At 36.5% G+C, this 21,996-nt stretch overlaps 1 protein-coding gene across 6 annotated transcripts in view; it reads left to right on the top strand.

Annotated features, from left to right (window-relative positions):
• DMXL2 (Dmx like 2) overlaps positions 1-3,242 on the top strand; it is a 162,644-nt gene extending 159,402 nt beyond the window's left edge. For all 6 annotated transcript variants that reach the window (XM_067747048.1, XM_067747035.1, XM_067747046.1 and 3 more), the window contains 2 exons: positions 820-1,037; positions 1,753-3,242. In XM_067747048.1, the coding sequence (XP_067603149.1) occupies positions 820-1,037; positions 1,753-1,962 (428 nt within the window). In that variant the 3' untranslated portion in view covers positions 1,963-3,242. The remainder of the gene's footprint in view (positions 1-819; positions 1,038-1,752) is intronic.
• The last annotated feature ends 18,754 nt before the right edge of the window (positions 3,243-21,996 follow it).

Genomic DNA, 21,996 nt, shown 5'->3' with positions numbered 1-21,996 from the left:
CCAAAACAGATTTGAGTCTTTTACTATGCTGACGTGTATTTTGAAAGGTGTAGTTATTTCCCAGTTTTGATTGCAAAATTCTTTGTTTTTGGCGAATAATTATTAACATCTCTTAAAGATTTGCCATATATTAGTTTAAGGTGTTAATCACATTAGAATGCAGAGAGTCCTGGGAAGGTTAACTCCTTAACTTGGGGCTGGTAATTTTCACACTAGTGTAGTTTCATTTACTTAGCTGAGAAGGACTTTAAAAATATATATATTTTATTGAAGTATAGTTGATTTACAATGCTGTGTTAATTTCTGCTTTATAGCAAAGTGACTTACAATGCTGTGTTAATTTCTGCTTTATAGCAAAGTGATTCAGTTATACATATATTCTTTTTCATATTCTTTTCCATTATGGTTTATCTCAGGATATTAAATATATTTCCCTGTGAAGAACTTTTGATGAGGTTTTATGTATGGGCAGGAACTGGGAAAGGGTAAATACTTGTTATTGGTGGGTATTAATGAAGACATTGAGTATCATTGAGAAACTTGTTCTCCTCTGCACTTTTGCTTCTACATTCTTATGAGACAGTATAACTTAGTTTGGGCATAAAGTTTAAACTTCCTGTGTATATGGGTGTGTGTTTTCATACTGAGATTATGTATGTTTTTTTCTGTTATTGCTTGCCATCTTCTTTGATCATGATTATAGAAATTAGAAGGGAAAATGTGACAGTAATTTCTGTATTACTTAAATGTGCATTTAAATATTACCAGAAGTGCTAAGGTAGACATCATTTGGGAAAGGCTCTTGATGTTTTTCTTCAGGTTTCACATGCCATGATCATGGTGCCACGGTACTTCAGTACGCGCCAAAACAGCAACTCCTAATATCTGGGGGCAGGAAAGGCTACATCTGCATTTTTGACATCAGGCAGAGACAGCTAATTCACACATTCCAGGCACATGACTCTGCAGTTAAGGCGCTGGCTCTTGATCCCTGTGAGGAATATTTTACTACAGGTTCAGCAGAAGGTAACATAAAGGTGAGTCAGTACAAGAGGCTGGAATGTGCTAAATATTATCTTTACCTGCTGTCAGGATTGATCGGGGAGGGGGAACCAGACCAAAAAACTCACCACCCTCTTCGTGCAAATATTGCTTCCTCCCTTACTTCTGTGTGGTTCTTTCTAAATTGTTAGGATCTAGAAAACCAGATAATCAATCTCAGTATACTCTCAGGTCATTAAAAAGCTTTAAAGAACTCTCTTTGAGAAGTGTGTGAGTTTTTAATTAATGCATTGAGTTTTTGATGACATGAATTTGGTTTCTCACATCATCCCCCTCCCCTCTTCCCACCCCTGCCTCCAGTACCTGACTCTGTTTTGTACAGTTGAGGTCTCCAAAGAAGCCTTTTATATTGTCCCAGGACCTAACTTAGCGTTAGGAATGTATTTAACTGAATTAACTGAAATATTTAATTGAATTAGAGATGAGGTATATATGGTTAATATGAAACAAGAGGATGTGAAGAGAGGAATTTGAAAGAAGGTACAGGGAAGTGTAAGGATGGTAAATGAGCCCTGTGAATGGTATTATTTCCAATTAGGTAAAAAGAGGTAGTGGACAGGAAAGTTGGGCTTTAATGAGATCAGTTGGGCTGGGAGAACAGAGGTGAAGGCCACGTTTTTAAAAGTTTTTCGTCTCTATCTATTTTTTAAATGACTTACACTTTATGTTTTCACTTTTTCTTTAAACTAGGTTTGGAGGTTGACAGGCCATGGCCTACTTCATTCATTTAAAAATGAACACGCTAAACAGTCCATATTCAGAAACCTTGGGGCTGGAGTCATGCAGATCGACATCACCCAGGGCAACCGCATCTTCTCCTGTGGGGCAGATGGGACGCTGAAGACGAGGGTTTTGCCCAGTGCTTTTAACATCCCTCATAGCATTCGTGACATTCTATAGACTTAAGATTGGGGCTTTATTTTTATAAACATTTCAATTAAAAAACACACTGCAGAAATTATTAGGCATTTCTGCTTTCCAAGCAGTTGTTAACCCATTGAAAACAATACAGAGAATCTCTGTGTAGAATTTGAATCTGATCCAAGCTGAGTTTTAGGCTGAGTTTTGCGTATATGGGCTGGTAGAATGACTGTGCATGTGTACCTTTTATCATGCCGACATACTTAAATAAAACAAAACCTAGTACTGTATGAAGGGTAGCTATTCTTTACAGCATTTAGCAAACCTGATTCAGAAAACATTTGAGGTTAGAAGTTAGCATATAAGTAAGTTAGTTATAATAATGAGAAGGACCTTTACACCAAATCAAGGAAGAAAATGTTGCTGTTTCAGGTTTTTCTTCCTATTCTTACCACTGATTGAAGCATGCCTGCAGTCTCCTTTGTTGAATGAGGAATAGTCATAAGGAGTTAGAAGCTTCAGGACACCAGAAACACACTGTAAGCAGCGTGTAAGCACACTTTGAAGCAGCGCATAGTGACTAGTTCTCTGCTGTGAGAGGTCGTTCCCATTCTTTCCTGCTGAATATTTTTCCTGTTAGTGTTTATACTGATCTAGTACTGTAATTTGCAAATGAGTGCAAATTTAAATGCAATGTTTTCCTCACAATTTGCACAGTCACGTTTTTTGGACTGCTAGATTTTCTATTTAAATATTTGCCTTCATGTTAGGAATGTAATATGTGGACATGACATATTGGTAGTTAACCAAAACATACCAAGTTAGTACTTCTTTTTTAGTCCAGTTTAGTACTTTTTCTTTTCATGTATTCAAGGTTAAAACACCCACAATATTTTAAGGCTATGTTGAACCTACACCAGTAGAGCATTTCATATCATAATTAAAATGAATGTTAGGCTTTCTATGGCCAGTTAATAGTTGATGAGATTGGTGATATTATTTATTACCACAGCCTATTGTATAAACTATGCAGAGTTAAATATTATTTGCTTGAAAAGTGTTAGCCAGTGTTGTCATATTTTGATGTACTTCTTGGTTATGACCAAAAATATGTTCTTGAAATATTGAAACCAATGTCTGTGTTTAAATGTTTACCAGCAAATTGTCTCATCACGTTAATGAGAATGTTTAATGCCTGTGCAGTATATAGTAAAATATAATGGCATAAGAGCACCTTTCTCTGAAGGCAATGTGATGTTTGGGCTGTGAAATACATATGTAAAAGAAAAATAAATGTTATTTGTTAGAGTTTTACCTCAGTTTGGTCTGGCATTCTTTGATAATATTTTTAACAGTTGAGATAATTTTAACTTTGATAAAATGCTTAACTGTGAGAGAATTCTTAAGGTATTAGGCAGTTCATTCATTTACTCAAATATTTGAGTGCCTTCTGTATCAGAAGCCCTTCAAGGAAACGGGTTACAGGGGTGACCAGACAGAAGGTACACAATGTTGGGATTTAGCTGGGTAAGAACTAACTCCACTGTACCTTCTTGTTTATTGAACTGAGAGTGGATTTTGGCACCCACACTGGTGAAGGAGCTGAGCTGGGAATGGTGCTTATGTGGAATGGTGAAGAAAAGAGGAGGACGGAGGATGCCTGAATACATAGGAACACAAGTTAGACAAAAATTGTAAATATATACACTTACCACAGCTCTGTATACAGTAATCTATAGATGTTGCATTCTCTCCATCATTCTATGTAATAATACAACCTACAAAAAAGGGGTATAGAAAAAGCATTTCTAAGAATTTCATAGCAATAAATGCCTACATCAAGAAGCAAACAAACAAAAAAAATCTCAAATAAACAACCTAACTTTACACCTTAAGAAAGTAGAAAAAAAGAACAAATGAAGCCTCAAGTTAATAGAAGAAAGGAAATAATCAGAAGAGAAATAGATGAAATAGGGACTAAAAAGACAGTAGAGAAGATCAATGAAACTAAAACCTGGCTCTTTCAAAATATAAATAAAATACAACAAAACTTTAGCTAGACTCATCAGAAAAAAAAATGTCTCAAAATCAGAAATAAAAGAGAAGTTACAACTGGTAACACAGAATTACAAAGGAACAAAAGAGACCACTAAGAAAAATTAGACATCCTAGAAGAAATGGAGAAATTCCTAGAAACATTCAACCTACAAAGACTGAATTATGATGAACTAGGAAATGTGAACAGACCAATTACTAGAAACAAGGTTGAATCAATTATCAGAAACCTCACAACAAACCAGAACCTATGGCCAGATGGCTTCATGGGTGAATTCCACCAAATATCCAAGGAAGAATTAATAGCAATTTCTTAAACTCTTGCAAAAAATAAGAAGGAACTCTCCCAAACTCATTTTATGAGGACAGCATTATTACCCTGATACCAAAACCAGACAAGGATGTCAAAGAAAAAGAAAATTAAAGGGATATTAAAAGGTCAATATCCCTAATGAACGTACTTGCAAAAATCCTCAACAAAATGTTAACAAACTGAATTCAACAATACATTAAAGGATCGTACAACATGATCAGGTAGAATCTACTTCAGGAATGCAAGGATTGTTCAACATCCACAAATCAGTCAATGTGATATAGCACATTGACAAAATAAAGGATAAAAACCATATGATCATCTCAATAGATACAGAAAAATCATTTAACAAAATTCAACATCCATTTATGATAAAAACTCCCAACATAGTGGGTATGGAGGAAATGAACCTCAACATAATAAAGACCATATATGAGGAATACTCAGTGACTCCTCTCCCAGCATGAGCACTGTGATCCCACCTACCTTATACTGAAGCTCAGAAATGGATCTAGGGGCATCTACTCCAACAACTAGGGAGCAGACCCTGCTCCCAACAGGGCTGTGATAACCACAGAGGAAAGAGGAGTCCCTGCTCAATAGCCAGTGCAGTCTCTGGTCATCACAACAGCAGTCTCACCCCCTATCAAGGGGATAACAGCCAGCACACACTGAGGAAAGACATGGCAGGCATCCATACTAAAAACAGCCCTCACACCAAAAATATTAAACTCACACAGGCTACACAGGGATGCTCCCACAAATAACAGCCCTTCAAGACTACAGTAGATAACTTTCTCCTAAAGTCATAGAGTCAGAGAAAGAGATACAAAATGAAGAAGCAGAGGAACCATTCCCAATTAAAAGATCAAGAGAATTTCTGTGAAAGAACAAACAATTAAACAGATATTTTCAGTCTAATAGACATCAAGTTCAAAAAGGAGATAATGAAAATACTCAAGGAGGGAGTTCCCTGGTGGTCTAGTTGTTAGGATTTGGCACTTTCACTGCCATGGCCCAGGTTCAATCCCTGGTTGGGGAACTGAGATTCCACAAACCTTGTGGCGTGGCCAAAATAAAAACTAAATTAAAAAAAAAAGGAATTAAGAAAGGCTATTGATAGAAATGCAGATTACTGTAAAAAGGAACCAGAAACTATAAAGAACTAACAAGAAAAATAAGAAAACTCATTTGCTGAAATGAAAGCTGAGCTAAAGGCAATGAATAGCAGATTGAATAATGCAGAAGAACAAATAAGTAATCTGGAAGATAGAATAATGGAAACCAACCAATCAGAACAGCAGAAATAAAGACAAAAGAAAAAAAATGAAAGCAATGTAAGAGACCTATGGGATAACAGAAAGTGTGCCAATCTATGCATAATAGGGATCTCAGAAGGAGAACAAATTTAAAAGGGGATCAAAAATGCATTTGAAGAAATTATGGCTGAAAAATTCCCAAAGCTAAAGAAGGAAACATATATCCAGATACAGGAAGCACAGAGGGTCCCAAAGAAGATGAATCCAAACAGACCTACATGAAGACATAATTAAAATGGCAACCGTTAAAGAGAGAATTCTAAAGGCGGTAAGAGAAAAGCAAAGAGTTAATTACAAGGGAACCCCCATAAGGCTATCAGCTTATTTCTCTACAGAACCACTGCAGGCCCGAAGGGAGTAGCAAGATATATTCAAAGTCCTGGAAGGGAAAAACCTGCAATCTAGGATACTCTACCCTGCAAGATTATCATTTAGAATAGAAGGAGAGAGAAAGAATCTCAGACAAGAAAAACTAAAAGTGTACAGCAATACTAAACCTATCCTGAAATAAATATAGAAATGTTTTCTCTAAATAGAAATGAATCAAGAATCTATAGGAAAGAAAGTCACAACTGGAAAGTAAATCACTTAAAAGAGCCAGTACACAGATAAAAAAATTTTTTTGTGAAAGTGATGATAACCACAATGAACAGCAAAAGGATAAACATGAAGATATAAAAAGGATATCAAAATAATAAAATATGGGGGAGGAGAGTAAGAAAATACAGATCTTTTTAGAATGTGTTTGAGTCTATATGACTACCAGTCTAAAGCAAATAGATAGAGTTTTGGGTTAATATACTTGAAAACCAAAGTAACCACAAATCAAAAACATTCACAAAAACCAAAAAGAAAGGTACTCAAGCCTAATACAAAAGAAAACCATCAAACCACAATAGGAAAATCAAAAAGAAAAAGGAACAAAGAAAAAATACAAAATCAACTGGAAAACAAGTTTTAAGATGACAATAAATACATATTTATCAAGAATTACCTTATATGTCAATGGAATAAATACACCAGTCAAAAGACACAGAGTTGCATATTGGATAATAAAATAAGAGCCTACAATATGCTGCCTACAAGAGACCCACTTTAGGGCAAAGGACACACACAGACTGAAAGTGAGGGTATGGAAAAAAGATATTTCATGCAAATGGAAATGACAAGAAAGTGGGGTAGCAATGGTCATATTAGACAAGAAAGAGTTAAAAACAAAGGCCTCAAAGAAAGATATAGAAGGACACTATATAATGATAAAAGGATCAAGAAGAGGATATTACACTTGTTAATATATATGCACCCAATATAGGAGCACCCAAATACATAAATACTAACAGATATAAAGGAAGAAATTGACAGGAATAAAATAATATTAGGAGGCTTTAACACTCCACTCATTAGGAGGTTTTAACACTCCACTCACATCAATGGACAGATCTTCTAGACAGAAAAATCAATAGGCAACAGAAATCTTAAAGGATACAATAGAACAGTTAGACTTAATTGATATTTTCAGCACATTATATCCAATTAAAGCAGAATACACATTCTTTTCAAGTGCACATGGAACATTCTCTAGGATTGACCACATACTAGGGCACAAAACAAGCCTCAACAAATTTAAGAGGAAATTATTTCAAGCTTTTCTGACCAAAACAGCATGAAACTAGAAATCAAACAAGGAAAAGAAGGGAAAAAAGATTACATGGAGATGAAATAACATGCTACCAAACAACCAATGGGCCAACAATGCAATCAAAGAGGAAATTTTAAAAATACCTTGAGACAAATGGCAATGAAAACACAACCATACAGAATCTATGGGATACAGCAAAAGCAGTCCTAAGAGGGAAGTTCAGAGAGATACAGGCCTTCCTCAAAAGAAGGAAAAAAACTCAAACAACGTAAACTGCCACCTAAAAGAACTACAAAAAAGAGAACAGTCAAGCCCTAAAGTCAGCAGAAGGAAGGAAATAATAAAGATCAGAGAAGAAATAAATAAGATAGAGATTTAAAAAACCAATAAAAACCAAGAGTTGGTTCTTTTAAAGGGTTAAACAATATCCACAAACCTCTGGCCAGGCTCACCAAGTAGGAGAGAGAGGACCCAAATAAACAATATAAGAAATGACAGAGGAGAAATTACAACCAATACCACAGAAATACAAAAAATCATAAAAGAATACTATGAACAATTATATGTCAACAAATTGGACAACCTAGTAGAAAAGGACAAGTTTCTAGAAACATACAGCCCACCAAAGCTGAATCAAGAGGAAATAGACCATTTGAACAGACCAATCACTAGAAGTGAAACAGAATCTGTAATTTACACAAACAAACAAAAAAACTCTCCCTGAGAACAAAGTCCAGGACCAGATGGCTTTACTGGGGAATTCTACCAAATATACAAAGAACTTACACCAATCCTTCTCAAAATCTTCCAAAAGGCTGAAGAGGAGGGAACATTCCCAAAGGCATTCTATGAAGCCACCATCACCCTGATACCAAAACCAGACAAAGACACTGACAAAAAAGAAAATTACAGGCCAGTATCTTTGGTGAATATTTATGTAAAAGTCCTCAACAAATATTAGCAAACCAAATCCAACGACACATAAAAAGGATCATATACCATGATCAAGCTGGATTCATTGCAGGGTTTCAAGGATGGTTCAACATATGCAAATCAATGTGATACATCACATCAACAAAAGAAAAGATAAAAATCACATGATCACCTCAATAGATGCAGAAAAATCACTGGATAAAATTCACATCCACTCATGATAAAAACTCTTACTGAAGTGGGCATAGAGGGAACATCTGTCAACATAATAAAAGCTATTTATGACAAACCCAGAGCCAACATAATATTCAACAGTGAAGAGCTGAAAGCCTTCCTGCTAATTCTGGAAGAAGATAAAGGATGCCAATTCTCACCCCTTCTATTCAACATAGTACTGGAAGTCCTAGCCACAGCAATCAGACAGGAAGAAGAAATAAAAAGTATCCAAATTGGAAGGGAAGAATTGTCATTATAGCATGACATGATATTAAACATAAAAAAACCTTAGAGACTCCACACAAAAACTACTATAACTGATAAAAACAAATTCAGCAACTTAGCAGGATACAAGATTAACATACAGAAATTGGTTGCATTTGTTTACACTAACAATGAAATATCAGAAAAAACAATCCCTTTTAAAGTCACATCAAGGGATTTCCCTGGTGGTCCAGTGGTTAACAAACCACCTTCCAATGCAGGGGACGTCGGTTTGATCCCTGGTCAGGGAACTGATCCCTGGTCAGGGAACTAAGATCTGCCCAAGTGCCATTGGGCAACTGAGCCCACGGGCTGCAACTACTGAGCCCATGTGCCACAATTAGAGAGAAGCCCATGTGCCGCAAGAGCCTCTGCGCTGCAACAAAAGATTCCACACGCTGCAACTAAGACCTGATGCAGCAAAAAATTAAAAAAAAATAGTAAAAGAAATAAAGTCACATCAAAAAAAACCAAACAAACAGGAATAAGCCTGACCAAGGAGATAGAAGATTTATATGCTGAGAAGTATAAAATATTGATAAAGGAAATTGAAAATGATTTAAAGAAATGAAAAAATATCCCATGCTCTTGGATTGGAAGAATTAATATTGTTAAAATGGCCACAGTACCCAAAGAAATCTACAGTTTCATTGCAATTCCTATCACATTCATTACCCATGACATTTTTCACAGAACTAGAACAAATAATCCTAAAATTTATATGGAACCATATAAGACCCAGACTTGCCAAAGCAGTCTGGGAAGAAGAACAAAGCAAGAGGCATAACCTCCAAGACTTCACACAATACTACAAAGCTACAGTAATCAAAACATCATGGTATTGGCATAAAAACAGACATATGGATCAAAGGAACAGAATAGAGAGCCCAGAAATAAACCCACACACCTATGGTCAATTAAACTTCGACAAAAGAAGCAGGAATATAAAATGGGGAAAAGACAGTCTCTTCAGCAAGTGGTGTTTGGAAAGTTGGACAGATGCATGTAAATCATTGAAGTTGGAACACACCCTCACACCATGCTCAAAAATAAACTCAAAATGTCTTAAAGACTTAAATATAAGGCAAGAGAGCATAAAACTCCTAGAAGAGAACTTAAGCAAAACATTCTCTGACGTAAATGGTACCAATGTTTTCTTAGATCAGTCTATAAAGACAATGGAAATAAAAGCAAAAATAAACAAATGGAACCTAATCAAACTTATATGATTTTGCACAGCAAAGGAGACCATAAGCAAAATGAAAAGACAACAAACAGACTGGGAGAAAATATTTTCAAACCATGTGACTGACAAGGGTTTAATTTCCAAAACATACAAACAGCTCATACAACAATATCAACAAACAAACAAATGAACAACCCAATCAAAACATGGGCAGAAGACATAAATAGACATTTCTCCAAAGAAGATATACTGATGGCAAATAGGCACATGAAAAGATGATCAACATTGCTAAATATTAGAGAAATGCAATCAAAACTACAGTGAGATACCACCTCACACCTGTCAGAATGGCCATCATTTAAAAAGTCATTAAAAATGCTGGAGGGGGTGTGGAGAAAAGGGAACCCTCCTACACCAGGGTGGGAGTGTAAATTGGTATAGCCACTGTAAAGAATAGTATGGAGGTTCCTCAAAATACTAAAACTATAGTTGCCATATGATCCAGCAATCCCACTCCTAGGCATATATCAGGACAAAAGTATAATTCAAAGACATACTTGCACCCCGATGTTCATAGCAGCATTATTTCTCAATAATGAATAATGATGAATGGATAAAGATGTGATATATATATATATGTATGTATTTATATCCACACACAATGGAATATTAGTCAGCCATAAAAAAGAATGAAATAATGCCATTTGCAGCTACATGGATGGACTTAGAGATTATCATGCTAAGCAAAGTAAATCAGAAAGAGAAAGACTAATACCATATGATATCACTTATATCTGAAATCTAAAATATGACACAAATGAACTTATCTATGAAACAGAAACAGACACACAGAGAACAGACTTGTGGTTACCAAGGGGGAGGGGGGACTGGGGGATGGTAGGATTAGGAGTTTGGGATTAGCAGATGCAAAATATTATATATAGAATGGATAAACAAAATCCTATTGTATAGCACAGGAAACTATATTCAATATCCTGTAATAAGGCATAATGGAAAAGAATATGAAAAAGAATATATATATGCATATATATATGTATATATACATATGTATACATATATATGTGTGTCTGTATATAAGTGAATCCCTTTGCTGTACAGCAGAAACTAACACAATATTGTAAATCAAATATACTTCAACAGAAAACTATATTCTACCAATAAAAAAACAAAAAATAAAGGCCATATATGACAAGCCCACAGCTAATATCATACTCAAAGGTGAAAAGCTGAAAGCTTCTCTAAGATGAGGAACAGGACAAGGATGGCCACTCTCACCACTTTTATTCAACACAGTAATGGAGACAGGATGGCAGAATAGAAGGATGTGAGCTCACGACTTCTTATGGAAACACCAAAATCAAAACTAACTGCTGAGCAACCACTGACAAAAAAAAATGCTGGAACCTACCAAAAAGGATACTCTACATCCAAAGGCAAAGAAGCCACAACAAGATGGTAGGAGGGGCACAACTGCAATAAAATCAAACCCCATACATGCCAGGTGGGTGACCCCAATACTGGAAAATAATTATACAGCAGAAGTCCTCTCACAGAAGTGAATGTTCTGAGCCCTGTCTCAGGCTCCCTAGCTTGGGTTCTGGCAATGGGAGGAGAAGCCCCTAGAAAATCTGTCTTTGAAGGCCAGTGAGGTTTGATCACAGGAATCCCACAGGACTGGGGGAAACAGAAACACCATTCGTGGAGTTTGCACACAGGGTTTCATGTGTACCAGGGCCCAGGAAAAAAAGTGGTGACCTCACAAGAGACTGGGCAAGAGCTACCTGCTAGTATTGGAGGGAGTCCTATGGATGCAGGGGGTAGCTATGGCTTACTGTGGGGACAAGGACACTGGTGGCAGCAGTTCTGGGGTATAGTCATTGGTGTGAGCCCTTTGGGAGGGTGCAATTTTCTCACCAAGACCTGGCCCCACCCAACAGTCTGTAGGCTCAGTGCTGGGACACCTCAGGCCAAACAAGCAACAAGGCAGGAACACAGCCCCACCCATCAGTAGACAGGCTGTTTAAAGTTTTCCTGAGCACACAGCTGCCCAATAAGTGACACCCCCTGATACAGCCCTGCCCACCAGAGGGATAAGACCTAGCTCCACCCACCAGTGGGCAGGTACCAGTCCCTCCCACCAGGAAGCCTGCAGAAACCTCTCAGACCACCTCATCCACCAAAGGGCAGACAGCAGAAACAAGAAGAACTACAACCCCACAGCCTGCAGAACAGAAATCACAATCACAGAAAGTTAGACAAAATGAGATGGCAGAGGAATATGTCTCAGATGAAGGAACAAGATAAAACCCCAGAAGAATAAATAACTGAAGTGGAGACAGGCCATCTACCTGAAAAAGAATTCTGAGTAATGATAGTAAAGATGATCCAAGATCTTGGAAAAAGAATGGAGGCACAGATGGAGAAGATAGAAGAAATGTTTAACAAAGACCTAGAAGAACTAAAGAACAAACAAACAGAGATGAGCAATACAATAACTGAAATGAAAAATACACTAGAAGTAATTAATAGCATAATAACTGAGGCAGAAGAATAGATAAGTGAACTGAAAAACAGAATGCTGGAAATAACTGCCATGGAACAGAATAAAGAAAAAAGAATGAAAAGAAATGAGGATAATCTAAGAGACCTCTGGGACAACATTAAACTCACCAGCATTCACATTATAGGGGTCCCAGAAGAAGAGAGAAAGGACCTGAGAAAATATGTGATGAGATAATAGTTGAAAATTTCCCTAATATGTGAAGGAAACAGTCATCCAAGTCCAGGAAGTGCAGAGTTCTAAGCAAGATAAATCCAAGGAAGAACATGCCAAGACACACAGTAATCAAATTGACAAAAATTAAAGACAAAAAAAATATTAAAAGCAAAAAGAGAAAAATAGCAAATAACATACAAGGGAACTCCCATAAGTTTATCAGCTGATTTTTCAGCAGAAACTCTGCAGGCCAGCAGGGAGATACATAATATATTTAAAGTGATGAAAGGAAAGAAACTATAACCAAAAATACTCTACCCAGCAAGGCTCTCATTCAGATTCAATGGAGAAATCAAAAGCTTCAGAGAAGCAAAAGCTAAGAGAATTCAGCAGCATCAGACTAGCTTTCCAACAAATGCTAAAGGAACTTCTCTAGGTGGAAAAGAAGAGGCCACAACTAAAAACAAGAAAATTACAAATGGAAAAGCTCTCTGGTAAAGGCAACCATACAGTAAAGGTGGGAAATCATCTGCACACAAATCTGATATTAAAACCAGCAATTTTAAGAAGAGGAGACCGCAAATGCAGGATACTGGAAATGCACTTGAAATAAAAAGACCAGCAACTTAAAAGAATCTGGTTTATATATATACACTGCTATATCAAAACCTCATAGCAACTGCAAACCAAAAATCAACAAGAGATACACACACACAAAAGAAAAAGGAATCCAAACACTAAAGTTAGTCAACAAATCACAAAACAAGAGAAAAAATTAGGAAGGGAGGAAAAAACACCTGCAAAAACAAATCCAAAACAATTAACAAAATGGCAATAAGAACATACATACTGATAATTTCCTTAAACATAAATGGATTAAATGCTTCAACCAAAAGACACAGACTGGCTGAAATGGATACAAAAATAAGACCCGTATATATGCTATCTACTTTAGATCCAGGGACACACACAGACTAAAAGTGAGGGGATGGAAAGAAGGTATTCCATACAAATGGAAATCAAAAAAAAGCTGGAGTAGCAATACTCATATCAGACAAAATAGACTTTAAAATAAAGACTGTTACAAGAGACAAAGAAGTACCCTACATCACAATCAGGGGATCAATCCAAGAAGAAGATACAACAATTGGAAATATATATGCATCCAACACAGGAGCACCTCAATACATAAGGCAAATACTAACAGCCATAAAAGGTGAAATGGACAGTAACACAATAATAGTGGGGGACTTTAACACCTCACTTACAACAATAGACAGACATCCAAAATGAAAATAAATAAGGAAACAGAAGCTTTAAATGACACAATAGACCAGATAGATTTAATTGACATTTATAGGACATTCCATCCAAAAACAGCAGATTACACTTGCTGCTCAAGTGTGCACGGAACATTCTCCATGATAGATCACATCTTGGGTCACAAATCAACCCTCAGTAAATTTAAGAAAATGGAAATCATATCAAACATCTTTTCTGACCAAAACACTATGAGATTAGAAATGAATTACAGGGAGAAAAACGTAAAAAACACAAACACATGGAGGGTAAACAATACATTACTAAATAACCAAGGGATCACTGAAGAAATCAAAGGGGAAATTTAAAAATACCTAGAGAAAAATGACAATTTTTTTCACAATGATCCAAAACCTATGGGATGCAGCAAAAGCAGTTCTAAGAGGGAAGTTTATAGCTACACAAGCCTACCTCAAGAAACAAGAAAAATCTCAAATAAACAATCTAACCTTAAACCTAAAGGAACTAGAGAAACAAGAACAAAAAAAAAAACCCCAAAGTTAGCAGAAGGAAAGAAGTCATAAAAATCAGACCAGAAATAAATGAAATAGAAACAAAGAAAACAATAGCAAAGGTCAATAAAATTAAAGATGCTTCTTTGAGAAGATAAACAATATTGATAAACCATTAGCCAGACTCAACAAGAAAAAGAGGGAGAGGACTCAAATCAATAAAGTTAAAAATGAAAAAGGAGAAGTTACAACAGAAAACGCAGAAATAAAAAGCACACTAAGAGACAACTACAATCAACTCTATGCCAATAAAGTGGACAGCCTGGAAGAAATGGACAAATTCTTAGAAAGGTATAACCTTCCAAGACTGAACCAGGAAGAAACAGAAAATATGAAAAGACCAATCACAAGTAATGAAATTGAAACTGTGATTAAAAATCGTCCAAGAAACAAAAGTCCTGGACCAGATGGCTTCACAGGTGAATTCTATCAAACATTTAGAGAAGAGCTAACACCCATCCTTCTCAAACTCTTTCAAAAAATTGCAGAGGAAGGAACACTCCCAAACTCATTCTATGAGGCCACCATCACCCTGATACCAAAACCAGACAAACATAATACAAAAAAGAAAATTACAGACCAATATCACTGATGAATACAGATGCAAAAATCCTCAACAAAACACTAGCAAACAGAATCCAACAACACATCAAAAGGATCATACACCATGATCAAGTGGGATTTATCCCAGAGATGCAAGGATTCTTCAATATACGCAAATCAATCAATATGATACACCATATTAACAAATTGAAGAATAAAACCCATATGTTCATCTCAATAGACACAGAAAAAGCTTTTGACAAAATTCAACACCCATTTATGATAAAAACTCTCCAGAAAGTGGGATAGAAGGAACCTACCTCAACATAATTAAGGTCATATAGGACAAATCCACAGCAAACATTCTCAATGGTGAAAAACTGAAAGCATTTCCTCCAAGATCAGGAACGAGACAAGGATGTCCACTCTCACTACTATTATTCAACTTAGTTTTGGAAGTCCTAGCCATGGCAATCAGAGAAGAAAAAGGAATAAAAGGAATACAAATTGGAAAAGAAGAAGTAAAACTCACTGCTTGCAGATGACATGATACTATACATAGAGAATCCTAAAAATGCCACCAGAAAACTACTAGAGCTAATCAATGGATTTGGTAAAGTTGCAGGAACAAAATTAATGCGCAGAAATCTCTTGCATTCCAATACACTAATGATGAAAAATCTGAAAGAGAAATTATGGAAACATTCCCATTTACCATTGCAATGGAAAGAATAAAATACCTAGGAATAAACCTACCTAGGGAGACAAAAGGCCTGTATGCAGAAAACTGTAAGACACTGATGAACGAAATTAAAGATGATACCAACAGATGGAGAGATATACCATGTTCCTGGATTGGACGAATCAATATTGTGAAAATGAATATACTACCCAAAGCAATCTACAGGTTCAATGCAATCCCTATCAAATTACCAATGGCATTTTTTATGGAACTAGAACAAATCATCTTAAAATTTGTATGGAGACACAAAAGACCCCGAATAGACAAAGCAGTCTTAAGGGAAAAAAACGGAGCTGGAGGAATCAGGCTCCCTGACTTCAGACTACACTAAAAGCTACAGTAATCAAGACAATATGGTACTGGCACAAAAACAGAAATATAGATCAATGGAACAAGATAGAAAGCCCAGAGTTAAACCCACGCACCTATGGTCAATGAATCTATGACAAAGGAGGCAAACATATACAATGGAGAAAAGATAGTCTCTTCAATAAGTGGTGCTGGGAAAACTGGACAGCTACATGTAAAAGAATGAAATTAGAACACTCCCTAACACCATACACAAAAATAAACTCAACATGGATTCGAGACCTAAATGTAAGACCGGACACTATAAAACTCTTAGAGGAAAACATAGGAAGAACACACTTTGACATAAATCACAGCAAGATATTTTTTGATCCACCTCTTAGAGTAATGGAAATAAAAACAAAAATAAACAAATGGGACCTAATGAAACTTAAAAGCTTTTGCCCAGCAAAGGAAACCATAAACAAGACGAAAAGACAACCCTCAGAATGGGAGAAAATATTTGCAAACAAATCAACCGACAAAGGATTAATCTCCAAAATATATAAACAGCTCATGCAGCTCAATATTATAAAAACAAACAACCGAATCCAAAAAAGGGCAGACCTAAATAAACATTTCTCCAAAGAAGTCATACAGGTGGCCAAGAAGCACACAAAAAGCTGCCCAACATCACTAATTATTAGAGAAATGCAAATCAAAACTACAATGAGGTATCACCTCACACCAGTTAGAATGGGCATCATCAGAAACTGTACAAACAACAAATGTTGGTGGGAGTGTGGAGAAAAGGGAACCCTCTTGCACTGTTGGTGGGAATGTAAACTGATACAGCCAATATGGAGAACAGTAGGAGGTTCCTTAAAAAACTAAAAATTGAATAACCATATGATCCAGCAACCCCACTACTGGGCATATACCCAGAGAAAACCATAGTTCAAAAAGACACAGGCACCTCAATGTTCATTGCAGCACTTTTTACAATAGTCAGGTCATGGAAGCAGCCAAAACGCCCATCGACAGATGAATGAATAAAGAAGAAGTGGTATGTATATACAATGGAATATTACTCAGCCATAAAAAGGAACAAAATTGGGTCATGGGTAGAGACGTGGATGGATCTAGAGACTGTCATACAGAGTGAAGTAAGTTAGAAAGAGAAAAAACAAATACCGTATATTAACACATATGTGTGGAACCTAGAAAAATGGTACAGATGAACCGGTTTGCAGGGAAGAAATTGAGACACAGATGTAGAGAAAAAATGTATGGACACCAAGGGGGGAAAGCGGTGGTGGGGTAGGGGTGGTGGTGGGACGAATTGGGCAATTGGGATTGACATGTATACACTGATGTGTATAAAATTGATGACTAATAAGGACCTGCTGTATAAAAAAATAAATAAAATAAAATTCAAAAAAAATTTAGAGAAGAGCTAACACCTGTCCTTCTGAAACTATTCTAAAAAACCGCAGATGAAGGAACACTCCCAACCTCATTCTATGAGGCCACCAACACTCTGATACCAAAACCGGACAAAGATTCCTCAAGAAAAAGAAAATTATCAGCCAATATCACTGATGAACATAAATACAAAAATGTGCAACAAAATACTAGGAAACTGAATCCAATAATACATGTAAAGGATCATACACCATGACCAAGTGGGATTTATCCCAGGGATGCAAATATTATTCAATACCTGCAAATCACTCAGCATGATTCACTACATCAACAAACTGAAGAATAAAAACCATGTGATCATCTCAATAGATGCAGAAAAAGCTTTTGACAAAATTCAACACCCATTTATGATAAAAACTCTCCTGAAAGCGGGCATAGAAGGAACCTACCTCAACATAATAAAGGTCATGTATGACAAACCCACAGCTAACATCATTCTCAAAAACTGAAAGCATTTCCTCTAAGATCAGGAACAAGACATAGATGTCCACCCTTTCCACTATTATTCAACATATTTTTGGAAATCGTATCCTTGGCAATCAGATAAGAAAAAGAAATAAAAGGAATACAAATCAGAAAAGAAGTAAAACTGTCACTGTTTATAGATGACATGATACTATACATAGAAAATCCTAAAGTTGCTACCAGAGAAATGCTACAGCTCATGAATGCATTTGGTAAAGTTGAAGGATACAAAAAAGTACAGAGATCTGTTGTATTTCTATACACTAATGATGAAATATCAGGAAAAGAAATTAAAGAAACAATGCCATTTATCATTACATCAAAAATAATAAAATACCTAGGAATACACCTAACTAAGAAGGCAAAAACCTGTACTCCAAAAACTATAAGATACTGATGAAAGAAATCAAATACGACACAAACAGATGGAAAGATATACTATGTTCTTGGACTGAAAGAATCAATCTTGTCAAAATGACTACTTCACCAAAGGCAATGTACAGATTCAATGCAATCCCTATCAAATTACCAATGACATTGTGCACAGAACGAGAACAAAATTTTTTAAAATTTGTATGGAAACAAGAAACGCCCTGAATAACCAAAGCAATCTTGAGAAAGAAAAACAGAACTAGACGAATCAGCCTCCCTGACTTCCAACTATACTACAAAGCTACTACAATCAAGACAGTATGGTACTGGCACAAAAACAGAAATGCAGATCAATGGAACAGGATAGATAGCCCAGAGATAAACCCACACACATATGGTCACCTTATTATTATTATTTGTGGCACATGGGCCTCTCACTGTTGTGGCCTCTCCTGTTGTGAAGCACAGGCTCCAGACACACAGGCTCAGCGGCCATGGCTCACGGGCCCAGCCACTCCGCGGCATGTGGGATCTTACCGGACTGGGGCACGAACCCGTGTCCCCTGCATCGGCAGGCCAGGTGGACTCTCAACCACTGCGCCACCAGGGAAGCCCGGTCACCTTATTTTTGGTAAAGGAGGCAAGAATATACAATGGAGAAAGACAGCCTCTTCAATAACTGGGGCTGGGAAAACTGGACAGCCACATGTAAAAGAGTGAAATTAGAACACTCCATAACACCATACACAAAAATAAACTCAAAATGGATTCAAGATCTAAATGTAAGATCAGACACTATAAAACTCTTAGAGGAAAACATAGGCATATCATTCTATGACATAAATCACATCAAGATCCTTTTTGACCCACCTCCTAGAGAAATGGAAATAAAAACAAAAATAGACAAATGGGACCTAATGAAACGTAAAAGCTTTTGCACAACAAAGGAAATCATAAACTAGATGAAAAGACAACCCTCACAATGGGATAAAATATTTGCCAATGAAGCAACTGACAAAGGATTAATCTCCAAAACTTACAAGCAGCTCATGCTGCTCAATATCAAAAAAACAGAAAACCCAATCCAAAAATGGGCAGAAGATCTAAACAGACATTTCTCCAAAGAAGATATACAGATTGCCAACAAACACATGAATGGATGTTCAACAGCACTAACCATTACAGAAATGCAAATCAAAACTACTAGGTATCTCCCCACACCAGTCAGAATGGAGATCATGAAAAAATGTACAAACAATAAATGCTGGAGAGGGTGTAGAGAAAAGGGAACCCTATTGCACTGTTGGTGGAAATGTAAATTGATAGAGCCACTATGGAGAACAGTATAGAGGTTCCTGAAAAAAAACTAAAAATAGAACTACTGTACAACACAGCAATCCCACTACTGGACATATACCTGGAGAAAACCATAATTCAAAAAGAGTCATGTACCACAATGTTCATTGCAGCTCTATTTACAATAGCCAGGGCATGGAAGCAACCTAAGTGTCCATCGACAGATGAACGGAGAAAGAAGATGTGGCACATATATACAATGGAATATTACTCAGCCATAAAAAGAAATGAAACTGAGTTATTTGTAGTGGGGTGGATGGACCTAGAGTCTGTCATACAGAGTGAAGTAATCAGAAAGAGTAAAACAAATACTGTATGCTAACACGTATATGTGGAATCTAAAAAAAAAAAAAAAGTTTATTAAGAACGTAGAGGCAGGACAGGAATAAAGATGCAGACGTAGAGACTGGACTTAAGGACAGGCGAGGGGAGAAATGGAGAAATGCCACAGCCTGCTGACCGTTTCCTGAAAAAGCAGCTTTAATCACACTGCTAAGGGTCACTTAATATTCACAAGAATTGCAGCTCTGTAAATGACACCTGCCCTCAAAAAAAAAACCTGGGTTCAAATATTGACGAAAAAATTCAAAAGAGGGCAACCTTTCAAGAAGACAATTTCAAGAGGCATATTTAACTCACATTTTTTCTTTCCTTTCTTTTTTTTTGTTTAACAAAAAAGGCCATGGAGAAAGCTCAACGTCAGGAATTAATAAAGACATGCAAATCCAATGTACAAAAACTTTTACCTGACAATAGTCAGAATGATCATAAGCAAAAATCTCTAAACAACAAATGCTCAAGGGGTTTTAGTGAACTGTGTACCCTTCTAGCTGCTGGTGGCATGTCGACTGGTAACAGCCAGTAGTGAGAACAGAAAGGAGGTGCGTTTAGAGGTAAAACTGAGCTACCATATGACCTGGCAGGCCCACTACTGGCCCTATCACCTGAGAAGACCAGAATGAAAAGCCACAGGCTGACAATCCTACACTGCAGCACTATTTACCCTAGGCAAGACTTGGAACACCCAAAATGTCCATCAACAGATGAATCCACAGAGAAGAAGTGGTCCATGTACACAATGGAATATTACTCTGATAAAAATATGAATTAAATACAAAAAACAAACATAAGTAAGGAGACATAAGCTTTGGGGGTTTATTCGGACACATTCCACTCTAATTTACAACCAAGGAACACTACTTCCAAGAAGCGTCTGTTTCCCTAGCCACCAGAGTGGGGAATGTGGAAATGCTGATGCCCTGTGGCCGTTACCCACAAAAGCACCTTTAAAAACTGTGCTAAAGGTCAGTTCATATTCACAATTACTGCAGGGCTATAAATGACACCTGCCCTCAAAATGTCTTGAGAGAGGTAATGGCCCCAAAAATTCAAAATATGGCACATACTTCAAAAAGACAATTTGTATAGGTAAGTTGTACTCTTAAAAAAAAAAGGACATGACAAGAAGCTTGATATAAGTAATTATTAGACATATGCAAATGCAACCACAAAAAGGTATCAGCTCACACTGGTCAGAATGACCATCAGTAAAAAATTAAAAACAATAAATGCTGAAGGGGTGTAGAGAAATGCATACCCTCAAATTTAAGTGGGTCGTAAACTGGTAAGAGCCACTAAGGACAACAGAATTGGGGTGCCTTTAGAAGGTAAACAATTGAGTTACCATATGATTCAGCAGTACCACTCTTGGCCCTTTAACCTAAGAGGACAGAATTGGAAAGACACAGGCAACAATACTGCACTGCAGCAGAATTACAAAAGCCAAGACATTGAACCGACCAAAAAGTCCATCAACCAATCAATGTACAAAGAACAACTTGTATGTGTACAGATGTAATATTAGCCAAGGAAGAAAATGAAACAATACCGTTTGCAGCACCACAGATGAGTCTAGAGGTAATCACACAACTTGAAGTAAGTCAGAAAGTGAAGGACACATACCCTATGATATCAATTATAGGCATTACCAAAGAATTGATACCAATGAAGATATATCCAAACAGAAAGGCAATCACAGATTCAATAAACAAACACATGGTTAACCAAATGGAAAGGTGTGAGGACTGGATACATTAGGATATTTGGGTTAACAAAGATATACAAACACATGTGAAACTTACAATCACCAAAGACCTACGGAATACCAAGAGAAGATTACTACTCAACATTGTCTCATAACCTACATGGAAAATGGATCCAAGAATGAATACATACATGTATATGTGTAAAAGAAATACATCTTGCACACATAGAACAAAATATTGTAATCAAATATGCTGTGATAAAAAATAAAAATTAAATTAAAAA

This window comes from Pseudorca crassidens, chromosome 1 (assembly GCF_039906515.1).
Source record: "Pseudorca crassidens isolate mPseCra1 chromosome 1, mPseCra1.hap1, whole genome shotgun sequence".
In the NCBI taxonomy this organism is placed as follows: domain Eukaryota; kingdom Metazoa; phylum Chordata; class Mammalia; order Artiodactyla; family Delphinidae; genus Pseudorca; species Pseudorca crassidens.
The sequence above is the reverse complement of the archived record's forward strand: the minus strand, read 5'-3'. Positions and strand labels throughout refer to the sequence as shown.